Genomic DNA, 16,893 nt, shown 5'->3' with positions numbered 1-16,893 from the left:
AGAGAGAGAGTAGTATCTTAACAGTAGGAGAAAAAATAGATTACCCACAAAGGAATACGAACTGAATTGTTAGTTGAGTTCTTAATAGTAACAGTAAAAGTTAGAAGATAGTGAAATAAAATCTTGACAAAAAAAAAAAAATCACCTTCTATCTAGAAATTTATACAGATTATAAGTATCTTTCTAGAATAAGGGGATAATAAGAAAATCTTCAGGTGACCAAAAACTGAGATTGAACCAGTGAGAGATTCTTACTAAAGTAATACCAGAAGCATATATTTCAGAAGGAAAACTATTCCAAAAGAGAGGTCTAAGATGCAAAAAAGAATTTTAAGAAAATAAAATAGTACACACCTGGGCAAATGTAAAAAATTTTAACTATATAAAATAAAAATGATGCAGTCAGTCAAATTTGTAAGATTAAAAAGAGAGAACTAAAGGAGAGAAAGAAAGAACAAAATTACTGAAAATAACATATAAAACAGTAGGGTAATCACTTGAATTATTTTGATGTTCTAATGTTCCTGCAGACTCAGGATAAGGATAACTATTCTGAAAAACAAACTTTGCTAGATTAAAGACACATGATAACATACAGGGTAAATACTATCAAAACAGGAATAAAGTATGCAATTTCTAAAACAGTATCTGAAAAATGTATTAGGGAAAAAGCTGAACTGTAAAACTGTACATTAGACTTCACTCTGAACTAGTCATGTATGCCTTTACTGTCCTGTCTTCCTACTGGTTCTACAAATTACCTTCAAATTACTCTCTCTGTTACGAAACGTTCCAACTGATTTCACATAATCTCTTCATTTCCATTACAGTGAGTTTTATCTCATTCTATAAAAGTTTCCAGACTTACACCATAACATTCAGCATCAAGTTCAGAACTACAGTATCACTTTTTATTCAAATATTTATCAAATACCAATATTTTCTAGTACCATCTAATCTGGACACAGTTTTACTGAATACTAAAGGTATTGTATTGATACAAGGGCCCAAACTGGCTCCAGCCTTGCTCAGTAACAGGGAAGGTGGTGGATAGAGTCGGGAGACATGACTTGACCTCAGAGCTGGTAAGTGAAGGTGTAAGGTAACAAATTGTACCTTTCTAGTGAATATGTTCAATCAGAGTGTGCTCTGTATTAAGGAATCTGTGATTTATGCATATTTAATAAAATTTCTAATGAAACATTTCCATCTTCTTAGAAGCATATACTTTTCAAGAAATTTGGAACGTGATAGCCAACTTAATGCTTCTTAGTGGACAGATTTCCATTAGTAATGATGCATTTAAAAAGCACAGTACTTCTTTAAACTACATAAAATCTATATCCTTTCCCTCTGAAGAAGAGGGGACTAAGTCCTGATTTATTAAGAGACAGAAAACCCTCACAATGAATTATGCACACAGCCCACAGAGGACAGTGGGCTTACCCTGAAGACAGCTCCCCGGGTTCCAAGTCATTTAATTTACAATTCAAATCTATTCTTTGCCAAAGCAGGCTTATTGGGCTCTCCAAGGAATCTCAGATGCACACAGTCCACAGAGGACAGTGGGCTTACCCTGAAGACAGCTCCCCGGGTTCCAAGTCATTTAATTTACAATTCAAATCTATTCTTTGCCAAAAGCAGGCTTATTGGGCTCTCCAAGGAATCTGATTCTTTTTAATGTACCGGTTTTAGAATCTACATGTCCATAAAGAGAACCACCTGAAGTTTTGTGTTGTCTGGCAATGAACAATAAATCTCTCTAAATCCCCGTTCTCCATGTTAGAAACTAAATAATGAACCAGGCCATCACTCACACTGTCTTCTGGCCTCTCCAAGCTGCTCTCTGAGATCCCTTCATAGGAGGTCACTCCTGGGTATGGAGCACTGAGACCAGCATCTAAAAACAAAAACAAAAAAACATGTGTATGAATTCAGTCCACAACTAAATCATGTCTATCAGCACACAATAAACTGATCTTGATGCCATTCATATAAGTCATTTGCTTTTTCATCTGCAAAATTCTGTGCAATGAATGTCTCAAGACACATGAATTTCCTCAGCACAACAAATAAACATGACTCATTCAACAAGCATTTACTGATACCTACTTATACGTCAGGCTCTATGCAAGCCTCCAGGGATACAAAGTCTCTGTCCTTAAGGAGTTATCTAATAAAACTAACCTGTGAGACTCTCAGAGAGGGGAAGTGGCTGAAGGTTGGAATTGGCCAAAAATTATAATTTTTGATGCTGGGCCTCACCATGCTATTTTTTGCATGTTTCCAATTTTCAACATAAAAGAACTTTTTTTAAAAAAAATTAAAAATAAAGAAATAAACTACTAATTTACAGGAAATGTAGAGGTCAAAGAAACAAACAAACAAAGTATACCACAGAATGCAATCAGAAAAATCCTTATTCTGGGAAACTCTAAAAGACAAATGATAAATAGTGGAGCTAGAAAGATTCTACCTTTTGACATAAGCAGTGATTATAAAGTGTTTGCCTTAAAATAATTCTTCAGGTTGTACATTTGTTTTAAGTAGTTTTCAGATTCTGTATTATGTACTTAATAATTAAGGATTCTTAAGTACCCAAATTATAATGTCATAAAGTAAGTGAAAAAACTATTGCTTTTTCTTGAGACTTCTTCAACAACAGAAGGAGAGACAAATTGGTATTTTTTAAAATATGAGCTGAAAATTGTGCTTCCTTGCAATTAAATAATAAATTTTAAAATAAAAGTGAATAAAAGCACAAAAGTATACCTCCCAGCGTTGACATGTCACCAACAGGAGCTGGAGATGACAATTCAGAGCTAGGAAAAAAAATGTCTGGAGTTAATAAAATGACAGAAATGTGAGGGTTTATTTTGGGGTTTGTTTTCCAGAAAGGAATTCACCTGATCTCCAAATAAGGATTCCCCAACTGAAGTACTAAGTAGCAATTAAAAAAAAACAAAAAAAAAACCTCATTTATTTTACATTTTTTGATGCCTACTCAACTCGAATCACCCTACATAATGTTACATAATACTACATATTATGTAGTATGCATATATATATATGTACACACACACATAATATACCCTACATAATACATAATACTACATAACCACCCTACATAGTACTTCCTTACTATTTCATAACCCTGTTTCATTTTTTTCCTCAGTTCTTTTCACTATGTGAAATTATTCTGTTAATTTATCTACTTCTCTATCTATATCCATACCCTTAAGTCTTCTAGAAAGGCATTTCCTAACATGGTAGTCAGTGGATGTATGTGGTAATTTAAATTAATGTAAAATTAAATAAAGATTCAAAATTCAGACCCTCATCCACACTATCCACATTTCAGTGTTCAACAGTCATATGTGGCTGATCGCTATTTTATGGAACAGCCGAGTAAAGAACATGTTAATCATCACAGAAATATCTATTTAACAAGACTGCCTCAAGAATCTAAACTCTAAAAGAAAAGAAAAAAAGAATCTAATCTAAACTCCATGAGATTAGGGGCTTATCTGCCATATTTGCACTGTATCTTCATCTTAAAAGAGAAACTCCCACTTAACAGGCACTGAATAGATATTTTTGGAATAAATAAACACTACTGACCAACCAGTCTAGTGTAGAGGGCCCTTGGCATACAGCTGTGAACAAAATACTCACGGTCTAGGAAGGTTACCGTCCAACAGAAAACAGTAACAAACATAATATAAACCCAGCAAGCAGTTCAGACACAAAAGTACTGGCAGTCACGGGGAACATATAAGCCCAAATCTCATCTCATTTGAGAGATCACAGAATCATGAAACTTTCTAGTATAAGACAAGTCAAGCTTAGAGACATGATTTGCTACAAGCCACATGGGTCCCAGGTTTCCAGTCCCCGGCCATCCTTTTACCATTCAGCCCTGCAGCTGCAGGCAAAGATCAGAAGGGGTCAGAGGCTAACCTGAGAAAGTCCTTAGAGATACGGTGTTTCCGCGAGTCCACATTTCCACATGGCCCCAGACATACAATTTAAATTATAGTGGCCCTCTTCAACTTTCCACAGGCAGTTTTCAAAGACGATTTAAACACAGCCAAAACGTCTCCCTCTTAGACTCGCTCCGGTCTCAGCGAGCCCCATCTTCACATCAGAACCACTCCTGCCGCTCTAAACTAGACCGTGGGCTCACAGCCACCGGATAAATAGGGCACGCATCTCGAAGCAGCGATTTTCACTTTAAAGTAAAGCACAGAGAGCTAAGCAGAAACTGGTATGAATTTGGACATGTACACCCTGCTGTATGTAAATGGGTGACTGACAGGATCTCCTGTTACAGCCCCTGGGACTGTCTCAGTGCTCTACGGCCACCTGGATGGACGGGGCGTCTGGGGCAGAACCGATCCATGCATGTGATGGCTCAGTCCCTTCACTGCTCGCCTGAAGCTACCACAGCACTGCTCATCAGCTAGATCCCAGTACAAAATAACGTTTAAAAATAAATAAATAAAACACATTAGTATTAAAACACGTGTGGCTCTATTATAGAGTACAATATAAAGTTTAAATGAATATTAAGTTGCAATATGATCATTTCAAAAACATTTCATGACTGGAATTGAAGTGGGGGAATCAGCAGAGGCCATGTTCCCTAAACCCCCAAGGTTTGGTAGAAAATTTGAGAAACATAGGCTAAAACAAAAAAATCTCACATAAAGATTCTCCTGGTTTTTAAAAATACTATATAAAAAGAAAAACATATTAAACCAATACACCAAACTTATCACTACTGGTTATTTTTGATATACTTGCAGGAACCTGCTTACTTAGCTGCCATTCAAAAGAATATAAAGGAATACGACATCTGGATAAGTCATTTTGATGAATGATGAGTAGAGGAAGATCTGGGTGATAAGAAAACGTCACAGAGCTAGCCAATGAAGGAACTGTGGTGCAAAATAGGCCCATTTGAGCCCAGAAACCTCTCTCTTACCCACATTAATTCCACACCACATGGCCTTTATGTGACACATATGCCCTAGGCGGGCAACCAGGATGGTTTTCCTTGGTCTTAATGATAGTGGTGTTACATCAACTAAGTGACCTAAAAGTCAAAATGTGTAAGGACCCAGAAAGAGGAAGGGAAACCCAGACAGAGCTGGAGCGCAATCAAGTATGAAGAGCAAGTAAAACAAAGCACAAAGCAGTAACCAGAACAGGAAGCTGAGATGACATGGCAGAGAAACCAGACCTCACCAGGGACTGGTCAGATCATCTCCCACATCAAAATCAGATTTAAGCTAATTCTCTAAGTAAGCAAGTAAGCATTCAGAATGGAGAAATTTGCTTACTTCAATAGAACTAGATTTCACTTACTGAGTTCAAAATAACTTTTTTTTTTCAAAATAACATTATTTTAATGATGGTGAGGGCTTCCCTGGTGGTCCAAATGGTGAAGAATCCACCTGCAAGGCAAAAGACCCAGGTTCGATCCTTGGTTTGGAAAGATCCCCTGGAGGAGGTTGTAGCAACCCACTCCCGTATTCTTGCCTGGAGAATCCCCATGGACAGAGGAGTCTGGGGGCCTACAGTCCACAGGGTCACAAAGAGTTGGATATGACTGAAAGATTAAGCACAGTGATGGTAATAGATATTATTACCAACACTTAATCAACACTTAATCCCTCATCCTCCCACACTTCTTTCAGAAGACAGTACCATGAATCCTTCACATTTGCTCATCAGGTATGCCTCCTACAGGGATGCCCTAGAATGTCGCTCACAACAGAATTACAATACAGAGCTGCGTTGAGTTTGGAGACAGAAATGCTTCATTTCTAGGCCAAGCCACAAATTTGAAGTTGCTCAGCTAAGATCTTTAGCTCAATGTCAGCAGCAAACAACCGTCTACTTTCTCATTTCCTCAGCTTATCCAGCACATAATTTTTTTCCTCACAGCTACTGCCTAATCATGTCAGTGGAATTCAGATGGAACTGTGTCAAAAGTCACAGTTCCACACTATGGAACATGTGTCCATAGTCACATGGAACCTATGCTTAAAAACATAGTAGGGGACTTCCCTGGTGGTGCAGTGGATAAGAATCCACGTGCCAAGGCAGAGGACACAGGTTCGAGCCCTGGTCCGGGGAGACTACACATGCCACAACTAAGGCTGTGAAGTTACCTACTACACAACTCCTACTCTAGAGTCCATGAGCAACAGCTACTGAAGCCCGTGTGCCTACAGCCCGTGCTCCACGGCAAGAGGAGCAGAGCAAAGAGAAGCCAGCGCCCCACAACTAGAGAGTGGCCCCCACTCACTACAGCTAGGGCAAAGCCCACGCACAGCAACCAAGACCCTGCATGGCCAAAAATAAATAAATAAATGAAATTGTTAAAATAACAAAAATACAGTAAAACAAGCCAACAATAATTTCATGCCTAGACTACTATCCCCTTTAACAATTTCCTATTCTTTGCCTTGCTCTAGAACCTGTTAACTATGATCAGCATTTAAGAAGAAAAAACTTAAGGCAAAGAGTTAAGAATCCTGGGTGCTAATTCCAGATGTATCACTAACCTTGTGTATAGCCTGGGAAGATGCCTCAGTTGCTCTAGGCCTCAAGATCTAATCTCTAAAACAGGAATATCTCTTGCTCTACCGACTGCACCAAGGTGTTGGGGAAAACTAAATAAAATATCATTATACAGAAGCATTATGTAAAGGGTGAAATGCTAAACAAACATAAAACAGGGGTTGGAGTTGGATCAGGATGGCAGAGGAGGACAAAGAGCTCAGCCTTTCCCACAAATACATAAAAAATACACCTACATGTGAAAGGACTCTCAAAGAACATCTACTAAATGCTGGCAGATCTCAGACTTCCACAAGGGCAAGAGAATCTCCATGCCACTGAGTCGGACAAAAGAAAAAGGAGAAAGGAGTAGGATGGGACCTGCGCTCCTGGGAGCGGGCTGTGCAGGACAGGTTTCAGCCAGTCGGCGGAAGACACGTGGAGCGAGGGCTGTGCGCAGAGGGCTGGGCCCCTGCCCGCAGCACGCCCCAGCCCTAGCCGCAGACACTCATCTGCGGGGCGGGCCTGGATCCTGAGACTCCAATTTCCCTGCTCAGACACAGGGAGGCCTGGGGCTGGCCACGTGCTGACACCTAAGGGAACCAGGGCGTGCGTCACACGGAGGGGGTGCGGGAAGATGCCCGGACCCATCAGCAAAGCAAGGCGCCACTGCCGGGAGCGCAGGGAGAAATGTGCGCAACTGCCGCGGGAGCCTCTTTTCCAAGGCGGGGCACGCCCCCCTCTTATATGTAAGTCCCCAGTGCGGCTGCCGCTGCCCTCTTGGACTCCAGAGCTAGCTGGGGCCGTGCCTGTCCCTGGGAGTATGCATGGGGCCAGCGCCTGAACACCGCTACAAACGGGATCGTGGCCAGCCCGTGCTGAGAAAAGAGACAGCAAGCCTTCAGACCAAAAACAGCCCTCATGCCAAGGACATGTTAAACCCACATAAGCTTCACAGGGGCGCTTTTGCTTATAAACAGCTCTCCAAGACAACGGTGGATTGTTTCCCCTAAACTCAGAGTGAGAGAAATACAAGCAAAATGAAGAAGCAGAGGAACCACTCCCAGTGAAAAGACTAAGAGAATTCCCCTAAAGGAACAATGATACAGACCTCTTCAGCCTAAAAGACACTGAGTTCAAAAAGAAGGTAATGAAAATACTGAAGGAATTAAGAGAGGTTATCACTAGAAATGCAGATCACTATAAAAATGAACTAGCAACTGTAAGGAGGAACCAAGAATAATTAGAAAATTTATTTGCTGAGATGAAAGCTGAGCTAAAAACAATGAATAGCAGAATAAATGATGCAGAAGAAAGAATAAATGATCTTGAAATTACCCAGTCAAAGCAGCAGACAGTTTACAATAGCTAGGACATGGAAGCAACCTAGATGTCCATCGGCAGATCAGTGGATAAGAAAGTTGTCATACATATACACAATGGAATATTACTCAGCAATTAAAAAGAACACATTTGAGTCAGTTCTAATGAGGTGGATGAAACTGGAGCCTATTATACAGAGTGAAGTAAGTCAGAAAGAAAAATACCAATACAGTATACTAACGCATATATATGGAATTTAGAAAGATGGTTAATGACAACCCTATATGGAAGACAGTGAGAGACACAGAGGTAAAGAACAGACTTTTGGACTCTGTGAGAAGGCGAGGGTGGGATGATTTGAGAGAACAGCATTGAAACATGTATATTACCGTATGTGAAATAGATGACCAGTCCAAGTTTGATGCATGAACCAGGGCACTGGGACAACCCAGAGGGATGGGGTGGGGAGGGGAGTGGGGGGGGGTGGTGTTGGGACAGCCACACCTGTAGCTGACTCATGTCAATGTATGGCAAAAACCACCACAATATTGCAAAGTAATTAGCCTCCAATTAAAATAAATTAATTAATTTTTTAAAAACAGCAGACAGAAAACCAAATGAAATTTAAAAATGAAAGCAATATAAGAGACCTATGGGACAATATAAAGTGTGCAATCTATGCATAATATGGATTACAGAGGAAAAGAAAGAGAAAAGTGGATTCAAGACATATTGGAATAAATTTATGGCTGAAAACCTTCCAAACCTAAAGAAGGAAACAAATACCCAGATATAGGAAGCAAACAAGATAGACCCAAACAGACCTACACCAAGACATATTATAATAAAACAGGGTTTAATGGAATTACATGTCAGCCCAAACAGAATAATATACATGCTTTAAAAAAAAAACTGTATTTGGCTTTGTGATCATGATGGGCATCCTCAACTACAAATCTAACTTAATGGAGATATCAAGAAAAAAAAATTCCACAGATCAGTCCTTACACTGAGAATAACACCAGGGACCTGATAATAGACTTGGGTGATGGAACAGAAACTCAATTACTCATCCAACAAATACTTAGTGAGCAGACATCCTAGGCTGACTTTGTATTGAAGATACAACTGTAAGACAAGATGGCAGGGAGTTAGGTGACTGGAGCTAAGAGGTGATGTTTTCAAGATGTCTTGCTAGAGACAAGTGGTGGAGGAGGATTTTTTTTGTAAAATAGGTAACTTGGGAAGATTTGAGCATGTTTAAATGTTAGTAAGTAGTTGGTAATGGGAGAAGCTGAAGACTGAGGAGAGAGAGAAAAAAACATTTACAGGTTGATGTCTAAGAGATAAGATGGGACATGAAGTCCTGAGTAACATAGGAAATGCTTTCTTTTAGACAGACTTGCCAGATGACAGTAAGGGGAGGTGAAATCAGCACACAGCAGAGTATCTGGTGTGAGTCATACATTAGCAGTCGGGCTACAGTTCACAGAGAAGAAGCAACTTAAATTACAGAAGTAATGTGGTAAGCAGAAGAGTGATCTCCCAAAGATGTCCATATCTTAATCCCCAGAACATGCGACTATGTTATCCGAAAAGGAAAAGAAGGTAACAGATGGAATTAAGGGTGCTCACCAGCTGGCCTTAAGTAGAAACCACATCCTCTGGTCTGACCAGGTGGACCCAGTGTAGTCATGCATGAGCATGTGTGTGCCAAGTTGCTTCAGTCCTGTCGGACTCTTTTTGACCCTACAGACTGTAGCCTGCCAGGCTCCTCTGTCCATGCAATTCTCCGGGCAAGAACACTGGAGTGGGTAGCATTCCCTTCCCCAGGAGATCGTCCCAACTCAGGGATAGAACCCAAATCTCTTAAAACTCCTGCACTGGCAAGGAGGTTCTTTACCACTAGCGCCACCTGGGAAGCGCCAGGGTAGTCATAAGGACCCTTAAATGTGGAAGGAGGCAGAAGAATGTCAGAGTGAAAGAATGTGAGAAAGTAAGCCACTGCTAGTCATAAGCCAACCAACATGGGTAGCCTCTAGACACTGAAAAAGGCAAGAAAAACAGATTTTCCCCTATAGTCTCCAGACAGCTAACACAGGTCTGCCAACATGTTGAGAATCATGTCAAGCTTCTGCACTACAGAACTAGAAGATAAATCTGTGTTTTTTAAGCTACCAAAGTTTGTGATAATTTGCTGCAGCAGCAATAGAAAACTAATACAAGAATCTCAACACAGAATGACAGCCATCTCAAGAAAATCATAAAAATAAACTTAAATATCAAAAGTGATTAAATTAAAGGTTTTAAGGGATGACTACAATATTGAACTTAAAGAGGGGCTAAACAAATTCCCAGGCCACTCCCAGGGTTAGCTAACTCCAGGTCCCTTCATTTCAGCAAGTACCACAGTTGATGCTTTTCATCCCACTCCAACCTGGTCTGCTCTAGTTTCATGGGAAGGGCATCAACTTTTAAATTTTCAAATTTAGTTATATATATTTCAAATTTAGTTCATATGTATTGTGATTTTCTAAGGATGATAAATAATACTTTGAGTCCCCTCATATCTAAGACATCAACGAAACATATATGACACACTCAGTTCTCTAATTTGTTTATTTATGAATTTGTTTCAATGTGATTAACATATTTTCCCAAGAAATAGTAGATGAATGCAGCAAACTGCACCCAACCAAAGTGAGCTATGTAGGAATACACAAACTACACCTCAAACATCTCCCAGCTACCTCTGTTCAGCTACTCCATGTGTTATGTGTTATAACATCAATCCACATATGGTGTTACAACTCACAACTTTTAAATCTATTTCAGATAACCTTCCTTCATCCCTTTATAACTCATGAGCTACGATCTTCCCAATGTCTGTTTTTACAGGCAAACTCCAAGCCTTCTTCCAGATTACAAGTGATATTTATTATTATGGCTTTTACACACTTCTTAACCATGTAAGATGTGCTATCATTTTCATTAGGTACAACCATGAAGATGACTGGCAGGACCCACCACATTGTTAAGTCTACTGCATGTGTGTTGGAATGGCGATCATAAGGAACCTCTGAGCTCTGCCTCTTGAAGGTAAAGGACCCACACCTAAAGCACCACACGGCCCCACATCTAAGCTGGCGCTCAATCCCAGGCCCTAAACAGACTTGGTGGTACTGTTAGCTATATGAAGTGACACCACAAGGAGTCCCACTTCCCTCCTGCTTACTCACACTCGATTTGAAACTTACATATACCCCACTACCACCAAGAGACGCACTTTAATTATGCATTTGCCTGGACTCTGCTGCCCAGGCTACACCTCTGGACACTGACTCACCTTCTTGGTTCTTCAATCTGTTGTTCTATCTAACTTGAGGCAAGATTATGGACCTGAACTGCATGCCCTAGTGATTTTTCCCCCCCAAAAAAGTCACCTACATACTGGCATAACCTAGATACTGAGTATGGATAGAATCAGAAATCATTAGTCCTTGTAGACTCAAAATCCCTCACCTTCCATGATCTGCTTTGTCCTGCCACTGATCAGGAGCCAAAAACAAGCTTAATCCTAAGCCTAAAGACTCACAGAGCCATGACTCAAATCACTGGAGGATTCATTAAGGTTGTGCTAGTCCTATGCTTCAAGATCACAAACATCATTAAGCCATAAAGTGACCGACAGCACAACCCCATCATTTAATAAACCATCCTCCGCTAAGGTGTACCATTTTAGATAAATAGTATTAGCCTGTAAGCCTCAACAACAGTAGATTATTTTGTATTCCAGTTCCAAAACTCTATTTCCTCACCAAGAGAAAGGAACATGTCTATCTGTTAGTAAGGTCAGACAGTAAACAAGCACAGTGGCTGTGAAGGTCGTTTGGAAAGGGAAGTGGCCTCAAGATGAGGAAAAGACTTTGAGATTTGCCCACAGGCCTGGTTATTGCAGGAACTGGCAAGAAACAGGAAGGAATCATTAAATTTGGGATGAGCCTTAGAACAGGTATGATACATCTATCTCTGTTGCCAAACATGAACTTAGGGGAAAAAAGACACTCACCCACTTACGGTCTCCTTTGCATATGTCAGTTTCTAAGGAAAACAAAGATATAAAAATGACCACGTGAGTGAAAGACAGTTATTAAGGGGTAAACAAAACTTACTGCACAAACACTAATGCCCTAACACAGAATCTGTGTTATTATTCTTATCGCTAAACAGTTAAAGCCAAGTACTAATGATGCAAGTTCGTTTTGACTCAGAACATCCCACCCACCACTCGGCGTCTGTGTGTGTTCCCCGAAGTCCCTCTCTTAATGTTCCCCGAAGTGCTCTCTTAATGGACAGACTTTACCTGCTAATCATTCCAGAAAGGTCTCCGGGTGAGAGATTGGTAGAGTTTTACATTAACCTTCCATGAACTTAGAACCAAAGTGTTTTTGTGATCTACTACATTTATAGAAATTCCTATCATAGAGTAACATCATCATGTGGGTAAAATAACTGTGAAATCTAATTCTCCAGAATTCAGACAAAGAGATAAACTGTATCTGTAGTTGGATTATTCCTTCGGGGCATTCGAAGAAAAATTGTGTCCAAGTTACGTTTAACTAGTGGTTTTATTTTGAGACCAATACGATAATTTGGAATCAAATTCTATTTTCTCTTTCTCAGCTATGGAGACAAATCCAAAAAATTTCTCTGCTGCTGGGCCTCAACTTCCTTATCTGTAAAATGGAGCGATGATTACTCTAAATAATTCTTAAGTTATTTATAAATAACTCACTATTCTTTTTACTCTACACACTCTCCTAGAACAATCTCAGCCAGTCTTTTTTTTTTCTAAATTTTAATCATCTAACACCTTCAACTGGGATTTTATTTCCTTTAATTAAGCTCTCTTGATACATATAAGCACAGCAAAATCATCAATTAATCAACCTGTACTATTAGCTTTAAAATTTTATAGGCCAGTATGGTAGTTATTTTTAAAATGTTGGAATTTTGAGTTCTAATAAAGGTTGTCAACCACATAAATTCACCACCTATGAGTAAACAGTCGTTGTTATATTTAAAATCAAGCTAAAAAATAGATGTATATATATGTATAACTGAATCACTATGTTGTAAAGCAGAAATCAACTCAACAATGTAAATCAAACTTACTGCAATTTTTTTAAAAAAGGTAAAATCGAGCTTCCTTCAGTTTTTGAACAACCAGTGATTGCTTAAGTAACATTTTCATTCCCTCTCACGATTTCAAGTACTACCTCGAGGCTGGTGATCCCTATAGCTGTATTTATAACCCAGACCACTCTTCTGGGCTTCATACTAAATATTAATTACCTAAAAATTAATTCCCATTTCACAGATGGCTCAAAACAATGCATTAAAAACACACTCACCCGCCCCAGCAGTGTCTACAAGCTGCGTCTCTGCCTGAGTTCTCAGTGGTAGCCTTTGAGGCTAGAAGTTGGGAGGCTTCCAGAGTCATGCCTTCATTATTACCCACTCCCATCCAATCTGTCACCGAGTCCTACTAATCCTTTTCCTACTTATATCCCCTACACTCCCTTTCTCTACTTCACAGTTTACATAGGATTCTCATCCCCTCAGGCCTCAAGTAGCGACTGATCTATGCTCATCTTGTCTCCTCTAACCTATCATATGGTGTACAGAAACCACAATAACCATTTTACAATTCAAAACTGTACAATCAGCCCCTGCCACTTGCCAACTTACACCCCTTCAATGGCTTTCTATCAACTATGAATTTCTTAAGCTATCCACCCCTCTAGTCTGATGTCCTGTCCAATCTAGTCTACACTTCTGATATACTGCCCAACATATACATGTACTGTTGTTAGTCACTAAGTCATATCCAACTCTTTCGCGACCCTATGGACTGTAGCCCACCAGGCTTCTCTGTCCATGGGGTTTCCCAGGCAAGAATACTGGACTGGGTTGCCATTTCCTTCTCTAGGAGACCTTCCTGACTCAGAGATTGAACCCATGTCTCCTGAATTGGCTGGCAGATCCTTTACCACTGAGAGACCAGAGAAGCCCACATTATAGACGACTAATAATAATAAAATGTAAGAAGTACTATGCTAAAGAATGAATAAAGAATTATGGCATTCAAAAGATTATGTGAGCTAAATCTGCTAGGATGGGGGTCGGGGGTTGTTTCCTCGTGAAGGAGGTTACATCTCAGCTGAGGACGTGCAGGACTTGAACAAAAGGAAGAAGGATATAAGGGGCCTCTCACACAGCATGTGAAATCTACCACATAGATCACACAGAAATAAACGTTTCCTTCTCTAGCCATGAATACACGCAACATGAAAAAAAGGAAGGTGGGCAGATAATTTGTCTATATGCATGCTTGTTTATCCTTTGCTAAGAATAAACTAAAACAAGGAAAACAAGTAAGCAAATTCATGCATTAGAATCACATTTACACTTTACTAAACATTTATCCAATGATCTATATCCTCTATCTTTAACTAGTTATCGATTCAACTTTGAGCTGATAAAATGCAAAGCTCTGGCAAGAATGTCTGACTCTCACAGATTAATATTCTTAGCCTAAATCTTTGTAGAGCATGATTTGCAAATACTTACATTTATCAACAATCCTGAAGTTCTTGCTGGCTTCACAATGCTTATTAATTATAATGGCCAGAGCTAGAGATACAAAGATTGGCCACCCTGTGGTAGATTGCCTGAAGAGCCTACTTCAACAAGAGTAGCACAGGGATCCGGCATTCACCCTTTCTTCCTTTAGGCCTGAGCTCTGTATATGGGCTCCTATTAGTACAGTAATTTCTTCCCTTGTTACTACATTTACCTGCATAATTAAGCTTCTGTGTTCCACAGACTGACTAAAATGTGTGCCCATTTCAAATATAGTCGTGATTCCATCCTCACACAAATTCATCCAATAATGATATTCCTCACGCCCAGGAAGTCGATCCCAAAAAGTCCTGAAGGCTTCCCAGACAGCTTCCTGGCATACTGAAAAATAAATAGAGAGGTATTTTTTATGGAAAGCACTTTAGGATTCTCACAATGACCATGGTCCTCTTATTTCAGATTCCTGAGACACTTTTGCACACAGGGTCTGTTCTGCAGGGACATGGGGATGATTCTCATTCAAAGCCCTTCTGTACACCCCATTTAAACTTTTTAGACTTGAAGAGAGTCTGCACTCCCCACTCCTTTCCCTCGCAAAGGAAACTGATTCACCTCCTCATAGGCAGGGGTTTTTGCTTCTCTTAAAAAAAAAAAAATCCATGTTTATGTTTTAGCAAAGTACAGCTGATCGTGAAAATATTTCAATAGGACAAATAACCTGTGGTACATCCATATGATGGGATTAGAATTCAGTGATAAAAAGAAGTGAGGCTTCAAGCCATGAAAAGACATGGAGAAGATTTAAATTCACATTGCTAAGTAGAGAAGCCAATCTGAAAAGCAACATGCTGCGTGGGTCCAATGATAATACATTCTTGAAAAAGCGAAACTATATAAATTGTAAAAAAGATCTATGGTTGTCAAGGACTGGGGGGAGGGAAAGATAGAGGAGGTGGAAACTGATGGGTGGGAGGCAGGGAGACTATCGGTGTGACACTGTAACAGTGGATACCTGTCACTGTTCATTTGTTAAAATCCACAGAAAACACAACAGAATGAGCGCACTCTAATGTAAATTATGAAACTACTGTCCTGAATCCCGTTACTAGGCTCAGGCTATGCATCTTATCTACTCTGGAGAAATCCAGAATGGAACAAAGCCTTTTTTTAGGGTAATACAGTTTCCTTTCAGAATCGTGGAGGCCAAAGCATGAGGAACAGTCAATTTAGGGCATAAGGCAAGAAAAAGAAATCCTGGGGGGATGGGATGGGGATAGAGGTGGAAGGACACATGTTTACCTATGGCCAATTCATGTTGATGTATGGCAAAGCCATCACAATATTGTAAAGTAATTATCCTCCAATTAAAATAAATAAAAATTTTTTTAAAAGAAATAAAAGGCATATAAATTGGAAGATAAAAAATAAAACTATGTCTTTATTTGTAGATGAAATAATCACCTATGTAAAAAACCCTACAGAATATATGAAAGAGCTACTAGAACCAATACATGAGTTTACAAAGTTACAGAATAAAAGATCAATACATTGACCAATTGTATGTTTATATACTAGCAAGGAACAATCAAAGACCATTTTTAAAAAATATTGTTAACAACAGCATGGAAAAAGTGAAATAAATCTGACAAAAAGATGTATAAGATCTATACACTAAAAATTAACAAACACTGCCAAGAGAAACTGACAAAGATCAAAATAAATGAGGGGATATATCCATAGAGCAAGAGTCAATACTGCTAAGATTTTGATCAACAGATTTAACACAAACCAAATCAAAATTCCAGTAGCTTTCCATGTACAAATTGCAAGCTGATTACAATATTTATATGGAAGACAAAGGACCTAGCATAATCAAACAGATTTAAAAAGAAAAAGGTTGAAGGACTTGCACTATTTGATTCAAAGACATTATAAAGCTTATAGTTATCAAGAGAGTAAGGCATTGGCATTAAAACAGATAAATAAATCTGTGTAAGAGAACAAAAAATGGAGAAATAGATCCATCATACACAGAAGACTGATTTTCAACAAATGTACAAAAGCTAAAAAAGATAATCTTTTTAATAAATGATGGTGGAACAACTGGCTATGCAAATGCAAAAAAATTTAACTTTGACTCATATACATCAAATACAAATATTAACTCACAGTAGATCAAAGACCTATATGTAAAACAAAAAAATTATAAAACTTCTACAGGAAAAAATAACAGAAAATCTTTGTGACTCTGAGCTAAGCAAACTTAGATCCAATACCAAAAGCAAGTATGAAGCAAAAAAAACCCCACCTGACATATCAAAATCTAAAACTGCTCCTCAAAAGACTTTTTTTTTC

At 39.1% G+C, this 16,893-nt stretch overlaps 1 protein-coding gene across 1 annotated transcript in view; it reads right to left on the bottom strand.

Moving 5' to 3' along the window:
- The window catches only part of IMPG2 (interphotoreceptor matrix proteoglycan 2), a 73,521-nt gene that overhangs the window by 51,842 nt on the left and 4,786 nt on the right, over positions 1-16,893 (bottom strand). Inside the window, exons 3-6 of the mRNA XM_065913748.1 lie at positions 14,753-14,919; positions 11,963-11,994; positions 2,773-2,822; positions 1,818-1,900 (exon numbers count right to left, since the gene is read on the bottom strand). Of these exons, the coding sequence (XP_065769820.1) occupies positions 1,818-1,900; positions 2,773-2,822; positions 11,963-11,994; positions 14,753-14,919 (332 nt within the window). The remainder of the gene's footprint in view (positions 1-1,817; positions 1,901-2,772; positions 2,823-11,962; positions 11,995-14,752; positions 14,920-16,893) is intronic.

The sequence above is a fragment of the Muntiacus reevesi genome, chromosome 21 (genome assembly GCF_963930625.1).
Source record: "Muntiacus reevesi chromosome 21, mMunRee1.1, whole genome shotgun sequence".
Lineage (NCBI taxonomy): Eukaryota > Metazoa > Chordata > Mammalia > Artiodactyla > Cervidae > Muntiacus > Muntiacus reevesi.
The sequence above is the reverse complement of the archived record's forward strand: the minus strand, read 5'-3'. Positions and strand labels throughout refer to the sequence as shown.